The 12,041-nt window shown below is 45.8% G+C and overlaps 1 protein-coding gene across 2 annotated transcripts in view; it reads right to left on the reverse strand.

Annotated features, from left to right (window-relative positions):
* LOC119163474 (uncharacterized) overlaps window positions 1-12,041 on the reverse strand; it is a 403,044-nt gene that overhangs the window by 144,332 nt on the left and 246,671 nt on the right. For both annotated transcript variants that reach the window (XM_075873142.1, XM_075873143.1), the window contains exon 4: window positions 516-599. In XM_075873142.1, the coding sequence (XP_075729257.1) occupies window positions 516-599 (84 nt within the window). The remainder of the gene's footprint in view (window positions 1-515; window positions 600-12,041) is intronic.

Below are 12,041 nucleotides of genomic sequence, written 5' to 3' on the forward strand. Positions count from 1 at the left end.
GAAGCGCCAAAAAAGGAGGAATAAAGAGAAAGAGCGGACTCGAAGAGTGCTAACTTGAAACTGAAGTTGATTAAAAGAAAAAAAAGTACAACTCTTTTAGATGGCGCACACGTGCACACACTCGCGCAGACTGCTCGCAGAAAGCCCCTCCCTCCCCCCCCCCCCCTCAAAAAAAACATACGCACACAAGATCACTTGGATATGACACCAGAGTTATGCAGTAGATTACATTCACATTTTAGCAAGGTCATTGAAGGCTGGCTTACACACGCGTCGCTTTCCTATTTTATCAAAAGGATCTGACAATTTCCATTGTTAGTTTGTTCTCTCCTCTGAAGATTACGGAAGTGTCTGAGAAATCAGGTTCACATCTGCAGTTATGGCAATGCATCGCAATGTGCGAATTGGCTGCTCTTTTAAGGGAGTTATGACGCTCTCTGAGTCAGAGATTCAGGCTACGGCCCGACTGACCAACGTAGTATCGCCCACGCGTAAAAGGAATGTGATACACTCACCCCCTATTTACAGGGCAAAAACTGCAAGCGAAGTGTCCCGTTGCATTGCTTGCTTTTTCCACGATCCTCTGAGCCAAGGTGTCCCTGCAAAGCAGGTCAAATATTTCTTGTTTGCAGAAGAAAACACCGGGCCAGCGCGGAAGGCGCAGCACAGTCACAGTGAAAGCTATGATTGATTCATTTGTGGTGTTTAACGTTCCAGAACCACCATATGATTATGAGAGACGCCGTAGTGGAGGGCTCCGAAAATTTCGACCACCTGGGGTTCTTTAACGTGCACCCAAATCTGAGCACACGGGCCCACAATATTTTCGCCTCCATAGGAAATGCAGCCGCCGCAGCCGGAATTTGATCCCGCGACCTGCGGGTCAGCAGCCGAATACCTTAGCCACTGGACTACCGTGGCGGGGTTGGTTCAAGTAGGTATGCGCCACAGTTAATAGGGGAACAAGAACTAGCTTTTGTAATGGGTTGAAGCATCGGACGGCCCACTCGTTACGCTATTCGCATTGTGTGGCAACTGGTTGTTCTTTCGCTCTTTTAAAACGGTTTAAGGTCGTATTAACGTGATTGCTTTCCCGACATCAAGCCTTCATAAGGCAAGTTCGCCAGACACAAGCACCAGCGTAGCTCAATGGCAGAATACTGGGCTGGCACTCATTGGACCCGGGTTTGTGCCCCACTGTGTCTTTGGTGCTAGGTTTGCCAACAAGTCACAAGCACCGGCGTAGCTCAGTGGTAGAATACTGGGCTGGCACACAGCAGACTCGGGTTTCGAGCCCCACTGTGTCTTTAATGCTATTTTTTATATAATTTCACGCGATGTAGATACGGACACCGGCGGCGGCGGACAACTGGCGTGACCTTAGTTGGACCGTTTTTACAGGGAAAGCTGTTATAAGATCATTTTTTTTGTTGTAGGACGTAATGAGTAACGCACTCTTCTGTCCTTGCTTGTTTTTTGGCGCTTAAAAGTTGTTTTCTAGTGTCTTACAAACTAGCCCTAGCTACCGTTCTTTTAAGCGAAATGCACGCTGTCATTACTTTTCCAGAGTGCGCTCACGCTCCGCAATACAGTTTCTATGGCTTTTTGAAGGCTACCCAAATATTTGACTCGAAAAATCAATCACGGTAACATACCATTTTCGTGTCAGTACCCCTTTAGCTGTGTTCATCAGTTTTATCTTGTTACACCCGAAAAATTATCATTATTGACTTACCTCCTCAGCTATTACAGAAACCGTTTTCGGCAGCTGCCATTTCGTAATGGGCAAAAAAATTGCCCGCAGCTTCCCTCGGGGGAACACTGAGGAGGATGCGGAGCATATAATTGGTTAAAGGGGTGTTAAAGTGCGACTTACTTGGGTCGATGGCTAAATTGGTTAACGTGGTTGTGAAATGGGGTGTTAAATTGCGACTTACTTGGGTCGCTGGCTAAATTGGTTAACGTGGTTGTAGGAGGGGTGTTAAATGAGTGAACACGTACGACACGTATGCGAAAGGGCGGTGTTTATTTATTGCGACGAACTTTGAGCGGTTCCGCCAACACTTTGGCCGGCGCTGGTCGAATGACGTCGATCATTGCGACCTCGGACGTCGACGCGCCGTACAAACCAACCGACGAGCGGCAACTGAGCGAGCGAGCACCGACCTTGAGTATATATACAGCGCGACGGCGCATGCACTGTCAGCTGTCGAATGTTCGAGAAGGGGGAGAAGCGCAACGGCGCATGCGCGCGCGTCAGCTGCCGATGTTCTCGAAGCGCGACGGCGCATGCGCGCGCGTCAGCTGCCGATGTTCTCGAAGCGCGACGGCGCATGCGCGCGCGTCAGCTGCCGATGTTCTCGAAGCGTGACGGTGCATGCGCGCTACATTATACAGCTAGCGAATGTTCGTGAAGAGGAGAAGCACACGCGGTGTGTAGAGGAGGAAGGGTGCACAGATGGTGGAGGAGTGAAGCGCGCGAGGTGTGTAGAGGAGGAAGGGTGCACAGATGGTGGAGGAGTGAAGCGCGCGCGGTGTGTAGAGGAGGAAGGGATGCACAGATGGTGGAAGAAGGAGGAGGAAGCTTGCGGACGGCGCCGCACTACAAGCCTCGAGTATTAGATGCTCCGCATCTAAAACTTGGGGTGGCGTTGTGTACAAAAACAAGAAGCAGCCACTGTAAAAGGTAGAAGCACTTGGTACGCTTCAGTTTTTGCGAAAAAAAAAAACAGCTGAACACAGCAATGAGCCGTTGTCACTAGCTAATCTTCACCAGAAGCCACACACCAGCTCAAAGTGGTGCATTCGCTCGGCCGAGATTCATCATAGCGTTTCTTTGAACTGCGCGCTGGAGCACGCAGTAGTAACGAACTCGGGCACAGTATAGAATTAGATTTGCCGCGTTTCTCGTCAATATGATGGCGCAAGGCCTCTGCTCTCCTTGTGTGCGACGCAAGAACGCTCACACGCCTCATTAATAGGCACATTCAATGCAGCATGGCAGGTGTTGATATATTCGTGCCGTTTCTTTTCCTCCTGTGTAAGATGGCGATATCTCTTGCGAGCACTTTGAGCGACGGTTGATGACGCCCCTGGAATAGGCAGTGGATGCTTGTGATGTGTCTAGAAGACCGAATGGTTCGGAAAGCCACCGCACGAATGGGCGCGTAAGAAAGAATGCGTGCGACATTTTTATTGTGATTAAGCTTTTTTACCAAATCACTGTCTGGTGAAGACAACTTAAAGGGCCACTCACCACCCCGCGTTTAAAGACGAGGGGGTAATTTTTTTTTCTCCTTCATACACACAATGCGTCCTCCTCGCTCCTTAGTTCTTGAATGCACGTGAACAATAAAAGCGCTAAGCGCTGCAGCCTAAATGAGGATTTCGCGCTTCTCGGGTGCACGCTGTTATCGCCGCTTGCGCAGTTGCGAACACACAAAGTGAAGCTTGATCGGTTGATTGTGCATGATGTGCATGCGAGACAAAGAAGAACGGATGGGCGGCTGCATGGCAAAGCAGTGCAAGAGAAAAATCACATGCGATATTTCGCGTATATCAATGAATCGAGAGCGTGTACGCTGTATACGTCACGGGAACTACTGTCTACGTCGCAGTAGTGCGCCAAGAAGAACGAGAAATATCAAGAAAGAATATTGCGTTTTTTTTGTATTTTAGGAGCCTGGTCAGCAGCTCTTTAAAGGCAAAAAAAAAAAGAATAAGTGAACGACTTGTGCATCGCAATGCCTCCAGATGACGCAGCTTCATTATATACTGGTGACTGCACTACAAGCAGATGAGAGGGAGAAAGAGAGAGAGAACGAGAATGAAAGAAAGGCAGGGAGGTTAACTATGGCTAAACCTGGTAGGCTACTTTGCACTACTAATGAGAATAAATACTAAGGAGAATAAAAGTTAGAGAGAGAGAGAAAGAGAGAGAGAGAAATGTCACTCATTCCGTCGACGAAACGGCAGTTACGTGCTTGACATCACAGACGGTGAGTCACATCCGTGTCTTAATCAATTGAGCATATTCGTTGCATTATCTTGTAAGCAAATGAGATTGCTGTGTTGACAAGGATTTCCTCTTGGCTTGTAGCAAAAAACTTTGAGTACCAACAAGACAAAATATGCAGTTTTCAGATTGAGCAAAAATAAGTTTGGCAGCGATCAAGATCGTATTAACCTGAATAACATCATAATCCGGAATTGTGTTTCCTTGAAATATGTGGGCATGATATTCGACTAACTTAGCATAAATATTAGGATAAGCGTATTCATAACAAACGCAACAAGATTGTTACTGCCTAATTGAAAGCAAGGCAATATTTCCCCCTAAAACTGCTCAAATACTTGTAATATGCGTGTTACCATAGCCATACATTAGTTATCGTTCAGAGTCATGAGGCGTGACTTACGTGACACAACCGTTACAGACGGAAAAAGCACATGAAAGTAATTAGTAATGCAAACAGAGACTTTGATACACCTCATGCATTTTCCAAACACAGCATGTATTGTGAGTAGAGCCACTATGCAAGCATAATATATCAATTTCAGCTAATAACATTCTGCACTCACGAACATCAGGTAACATCAGCTTACCAAAGGGTTATATTGTATACCGAAACAGAGTAATGAAATTCAGTGGCGCAGAAGTGTGTAATATTTTACCCTGATAGGCAATGATGCCACGTAATTTCAGGCAAAGCAGCAAACTCCTTTTTCTGTCTTAAGAATTCTCATTGCTAACTGATTAATTTAATTAGATTTTAACTTTATCAATTCAAATTTATTTTATAAAGATTTTCGTTTATTCAGCTTGTTAGCACATGGCATGCTTTGAATTCGTTTTGCTTCTCCCCCCTCACTGTAATGCCACTTGGTACTAAGGGTATGAAATAAGTGAATAAATAAATCATGACGTGTGCTAGAATACCATGCTGTCACTCTATGCCTGATTTACTCTTTTATTTTTAATCCTGGATAAGAAACTAGCCCTTTTTGCCATTTGGTCAACATACGTAAAAAAATGAGGCACTTGAAGATATTGTATAGTTTTACCCACTATAAGGGGACGCTTTTCTAAAACACTGTTCACTTGCGCAGTCACTTGTTGCTGTGTCACAAATTAAAATTGAAGATGCTGCAGGAGAAAGTGGGATTGCGACGTGCAAGGCACGCATGGGAACAAAATTTTTGTGTTAGTGAATATCCACTGATTAGATCTCACTGCATTAATTTGTTTATCTGTGACAATGAACCTATCGGCGTAGGTTATAGATGCTCAATTGAGAAGCCACCACATCCAACTCAGTTTTACGTGACCATGCATGTAAACGGGTGTGGTTATGCTATTCAATTCCGGCACACTAAGTTTGCCATGGTAATAATTTTGACAGGACCGACAGCCCTTTGTGGCACTTCTGTCAGGCAATAGAGCTGTAAATCTGTTGACGAGCCGTCAGTTTCGTTACTAGACAAAGAAGTGTCGTTATTGACAGGTCGCTGCGGCGGCTGCATTTCCGATGGAGGCGGAAATGTTGTAGGCCCGTGTACTCAAATTTGGGTGCACGTTAAAGAACCCCAGGTGGTCAAAATTTCCGGAGCCCTCCACTACGGCGTCTCTCATAATCAAATGGTGGTTTTGGGACGTTAAACCCCACAAATCAATCAATCAATCAAATCAATTGACAGGTCGTTCTTGCCCATGGTAAAGATCAAGTATCTCGATGCGCACAACACCTAGCATGTGAGTATGCGCATGTGGTCGCATTTTACAGCTTTGCTGGCAGCGATGGTTTGGACGCCTTTATCTCGTGGTGTTTTGAATGTGCGCGTTCCAAAAAATATTACTAATAGACAGTTCACGAGCATTCTACTCTGCAAAGTTTTTTAGCCTGATTTACACGCCTAAATGTGTATTCGAGTATGAAGAATCTGTAACCTGCCTCGCCGTGGTGGTCTAGTTACTAAGGTACTCGGCTGCTGACCCACAGGTCGCGGGATCGAATCCCGGCTGCGGCAGCTGCATTTCCGATGGAGGCGGAAATGTGTTAGGCCCGTGTGCTCAGATTTGGGTGCACGTTAAAGAACCCCAGGTGGTGGAAATTTCCGGAGCCCTCCACTACGGCGTCTCTAATAATCATATGGTGGTTTTGGGACGTTAAACCTCACATATCAATCAATTACTCTGTAACCTATATGAACCTTTGGTATTGAAAGCTTCTCTCCTCGAATCAGGCAAAATTTATGTAGCCTTCACTATAGCACACCAGTGTTACAGTGACTGCACCGATGGGAGCTGCGTGTTTTGCTGGACCGGACGCTCAACCACTGAAAACATTTAATACAAGCTGCGTCACTGGCTTTTCTCAGTGACGATCCATCACGGATGCGGGCGTCTGGCTGAGCATTCCCTTCTACACAGTGTCGTGTGGGTGTGCCGCAAGCAGCGCCGCCTTTCGTGTATCCACCCCCCCCCCCCTCTTTTTTTTTTGCATGTACTGAATAACTGTTGGAAACCATAGACTCGGCTCTTGACAGCTTCGCTATTCAACAACAGCAGCAACAACAAATAGGGATGCTCGTTATCCAGACGGCCACCCGAAGACAATAATGTCGATATAAAGGAGGAGCTCGCTGTTCTTGAAGTAGGTAGTAAGGCGTAACAAATTGTTCAGAGTCATAAAGCTGACATGAACCGTTTCGCCATGCTTTTTTTTTTCGGTAACTTGCGAAATATGCGCTCCGTTGCAAGGAGGCTAGAGAACCGATTACAGAGGGTGGTCGTTGGTGCAAAAAATCGAGCGTGGACCATGATCGCCTTGTTGACTCTTTATTTAGTGCGTTCTGCGGTGATGAGTTTTTTTGCTTGTCTACCGTCACTGTACTTTTTATGGTTACACCTACAACGAGCCGTATGATGCCTCTATCCTTGCGGCTCAATTTCACTTTCCGGGAGATTGGCTTAGCAAAACCAACTTGCGCGTGAATGGCTTTGTGCTGAAGTTGCGGAAACCAATAAGGCAGCAGCTATAGACACTGGGACGACCAGCTAATTAAGCGCGAATAATTAGGTGCGAAATAGATGTGATCTTGCACAAGCACAATGACGCTTTGAACAACGGAAGACCAAACTAGGTGGTCTAATGGTTATCGTGCGCGACTGATGACCCCATGTGATGACCAGACCCCTTACAGCCACTTCTAAAAAAATGTATATGGCAGAAGGTGGCTGTCTAGCGTTGGTTGCCCTTTAGGGAACACTCTACCCGTCGAAATAAAACAAAGTAAGAACGTTCAGGCTAACCACAGCACAAATTCTGCAATAAATACCTGTAATAATCTTTTTAATCTGATGCAAACTACTTCCAAAAAAGCAAACAGTTCGAATAGCGCAAAAATAAATGTAAAGTCATAAACTTTTTGAATGAAACCAAGCTATATTAATGATAAGGCTACAGATTTTTTTGTGTATTTATTGATTATTACATCTTTGATGACAGGTAGCAGGAGGACAGGTAGTAAGAGCGGAGCTAAACCATAGGAGTGAAATAACTAGAAGAATAAAGATGGGGTGAATCACAATCGGCAAGCATTCTTAAATCATGAATGGTAATCTGCCATTAACCCTCAAGAGGAAGGTATATAACAGCCAGTACTCACCTACGCTTTTTTTAACTGAGGTTCTTTAACGTGCACTCAAATCTGAGCCCACGGGCTTACAGCATTTTTGCCTCCATCGAAAATGCAGTCGCCGCAGCCAGAATTAGATTCCGCGACCTGCGGGTCAGCATCCGAGTACCTTAGCCCCTAGACCACCGCGGCGGTGCTAGCGCGTAGGCAAGATAACCGTTGGTAGTTAAGGGTAACTGACTGTTTCGCCAGAGAGGGCAAACGCGCGAAGGAGACATATAGTTAGGTGTGCCGATGAGATTAAAAAGTTCGCAGATATAACGTGGCAGCAGAAGGCACAAGACCGGGATGATTGGCGGATCATGGGAGAGGCCTTTGCCCTGCAGTGGGCGAACTTAGACTGATGATGATGATGATGACGACGACGACAACGACGACGATGAAGATGATACTTTTTTTTCTAGCAAATGAAATTCAAATCTATACAATTCAAGTTTGTGGGACACAATACGTGCAGTTGTGGTTGCGTTTCACAGGAAGCGAAATGCTACAGGCCCGTGTACTTCTACTTAGGTGCACATTAAACAACCCTGAATGACCGAATTTCATATTATTATCTGGGATAATATGTACCAAAACAAAGACGTAAGTTTCAGGCACGTCGTAACGAAGGCTCTGTTAATTTCGAGCATCTGGTGTTCTTTAACGTGCACTGACTACGCACAGTGAACAGGTCTCATTGATTGATATGTGGGGTTTAACGTCCCAAAATCACCATTTGATTATGAGAGACGCCGTAGTGGAGGGCTCCGGAAATTTCGACCACCTGGGGTTCTTTAACGTGCACCCAAATCTGAGCACATGGGCCTACAGCGTTTCCACCTCCATCGGAAATGCAACCGCCGCAGCCAGGATTTGATTCCACGGCTTGCGGGTCAGCGGCCGAGTACCTTAGCCACTAGACCACCGTGGCAGGGCAGTGAACATGGTCTGTTTTCAGCTACAACAAAACGCGAGCGCTGCGACCTGTATCAAACTATAGCGACTTTCGGGTCCGCAGCCGAGTACGATAACCACTGATCTACTGCGGCACACAATGTTGAAATTTCCTGAGCTCTTCTCTTCGGTTTGCCTAATAATCCTATCAAGGTGTCGGGACGCTAGGCCCCAATAATTATAGCATATAATTATTAGAATACCAGACAGCTGAGTTAGTTGGCAGTAATTCATGTTAAAAGGATGAAGCGTCCTAACAAGGGCACACGAGGGGACCACAACATAAGCTGCGACCAACGAGCGACAAGGCACACAGCAGCGGAAAATAAATAGGTACAAAAAGTTATGTCTGCATGCCTAGACAATTGGCAATAGTAATCAAATGAAATCAAATTTTATTCCTTCACAACACAATGTACAAGATAAGAAGAAACAAAAGGATGTCCCGCAATGTAAATTGAATTGGGACGTCCAGTAAAACTTGTTGGGCTAGTTGGCACATACTTTACAGAACCAAACAATACACACACAAAAAAAAACGCCGTCTTGTTTTCTGTATGCCATGAAACCTGTCAGCCTCTTACACCTGCCGAATTTCTGGGTATGGCCTCTTGTCTGAGCATCCGCACAGGTGTCTTTGCGTAAACTTCAATTTCCTCCGTTTTGCGACTTTTCACCCATTCGTCGGCACTATACAATATTCATAGAAATTATGAGGTTTAACGTTCCAAAACCACCATATGATTATGAGAGACGCTTGTCGGCATTAGTCAGTTTGTACGCACGGTCTCCTGATGATGAGGCTGTGCTCCAGCTTGTCAACAATCTATCAGACATTTCTAGAAATATGGTTTGGCATTAGCGGCGACTGAACGTAACGGTGAAGTTCTACATGCTGCAGTGAAATTACTGTCAGTCTCTCCTCTTTTCTCCTTTTTTGTCTTTCTCACCTTTCTCCTGCCTTTCCCTAATCCCCCAGTGTAGGGTAGCTTACCGATGTCTTTTTGGTTAACCTTCCTTTCTTCCTTCCCTTCCTCTCTTTTCTTTTTTTCCTTCCTTCTTTCCTTCCTTTCTTCCTTCCTTCCTTCCTCCCTTTCTTCCTTCTTTCCTTCTTTCTTTCCTTGTCAATCAATCATGGTTGCAGTGAACGTCACTGAATGTTAGTACAATGCGTCCTGAAGCCATTGGCTAATCATTTAATGTGCTTGACAGTTTCCTAGTGTACTCTCGTAAAACTTGTTGTTGGGCTGGTTGGTTAATGTTACAAGGACATTTGGCGACGCAACCCACCGTAGAGAAATAGGAAAAAAAAAAAAAAGAGCGTCAACTCGCAACGTTCCCAGTGTGCTTTCGTGGAAGAATTACTAAAAAAAAGAGTTTATAGTGTCTCTTGACTATAATACTATTTAGAGGATTTGGGCCAACTTTACGTCAATACCTTTTTTTTAGACTTTAGCTAAAATCAAGGAATATCTAATTTTTTAAAGCCTCACTACCTTACTAAAGCATTACACAGGGAGCGCAAAACAGAGAGGCCGTTTCCAGCAGCCATTAGTCCGGCAAGCACTGCACAACGCATTACGTTAGAGGGCCATTGTGCCCCTCGTGCTATAGAGAGATAACCCACCCTTGCGATTAGTTCAAGTCATAAAGCCTAATGACGGTACATTACTTGCAGTTTTATTTTTATTTATCTATTTTACATTCCAGGAGACATGGCAGCTGAAATATTGAGAAAAAGTTGGTAATGATGTAATCTAAAAAGCGTTTTAGAGATTCAAGGGGGCGCTTTCTTAGGATTGTGTCAGTCTGACCAACGCAAACACTACTAAAAAAACGTGGCTGATCCCCCGATATAGTAATCGGTATAACACGAAAGTAAAACGTGTTTTTAGAGGGATATGCGAGGGTTTAACGTCTCAAAACCACCATATGATTATGAGAGACGCCGTAGTGGAGGGCTCCGGAAATTTCGGCCTCCTGGGGTTTTTTAAAGAGCACCGAAATTTGAGCACACGGGCCTACATTTTCGCCTGCATCGGAAATGCAGCCGCCGCAGTCCGGGATTCAATCTCGTGACCTGCGGGTCAGCAGCCGAGTTCCTTAGCCACTAGACCACCGCGGCGGGGCGTAATACGCGTTTTTACAGAGGTAGCTGAGCGTTTATTGCACGTTGTTTCAGAAACAGCAACAAGTTCCAAAGCCACTTTAGTAATGGCAAGCAGCCCGTGACTTGCAGCGCACACCTCAAGCAGAAAGCGCGCGAGAAAATTGCATACACAGGACGAGCGCGGACTAACAACTGTCACGAACAGCTCGACATTTACAGCGCGCAGTTCAAACAGAAAGAAAGACGCACTGACCGAGTGCACAAGTACACGCAGGACAAGCCGAACAACTGTCACAATTCTTCTTGCGTCCTGTGCCAGCAGCGCGCTCCTTTCGTAAACCCGGCTGTGGCAGCGTGCGAAGTGACTTTCGTCGTCTCCCGAAGTACAAGTCTGATAAGCGCGCGCACAGGAGAGACTCCGCTCCATGGAAACTGCGCTTCGTGGAGGGGATGACCTTTAGGGCGCGCCCAACGTTAGCCTGTCACGACATCTCGCCACTGATAACGAAAATGCGCTAAAGTTTCGAAGCTCCGAGGACTGCCAAACGGTGTATGGTGTATATGAGTGGCTTGCCGTTAGCATTCAAGAAAATGTATGCCCTGTGGCGCACTGATTAGCGCCGCGTGTTGAGAATCGAGAGGTTGCTGGTTCGAATCCGCGCGACAGATGTTTGCCTTCTGGTTTTTAGGGGCGAAGCTCCTTAGGGCGTGGGCTGTGCATCCCCTGTAGCCTGTATGTAGCCACCTCTAGTTTAGTTCTTGCAGTGTTCACTAGATGGAGGTACCGTCCCCTGTATGTAGCCACCTCTAGTTTAGTTCTTGCAGTGTTCACTAGATGGCGGTACCGTCTCCTGTATGTGGATGGACGTGTTTTTTGAGCGCTCCGGATCGACTGCGCAGATAAGTGTTTTTGCATGTTTTGAGCTTGTCTCTATAATTATAAGGCAGCGGTTGAAATCTTCGTAGCACTTATTTTATGGTACGGCTTTTTCGGGGGCCAGTCACCAGGTATTTATTAGTTAGTGCGGGTGTGTGTGTTTGAATTTTTTTGTTGGTGTTTTTTTTTGCCACCCCGTTGGGGAGGTGCGCGTACATTGAACACGCAAATTTTTTTAGCAGAGCTTGGACTTTCTTTATTTTTTTTCGTAGTGCAGGGCTCTAGTTTAGTAATTATCGAGAATAGGGACAATTGGTGTCAGAAAGGCATGGTTAAAAAGACTGTAAAGTGTTCAGGATGTGGAGTGGGTTTGAAAGTGGACCCAGGCGTAGAAACGGATGGAGAAGAGGCTGACGCGAA

This window comes from Rhipicephalus microplus, chromosome 9 (assembly GCF_043290135.1).
Source record: "Rhipicephalus microplus isolate Deutch F79 chromosome 9, USDA_Rmic, whole genome shotgun sequence".
Lineage (NCBI taxonomy): Eukaryota > Metazoa > Arthropoda > Arachnida > Ixodida > Ixodidae > Rhipicephalus > Rhipicephalus microplus.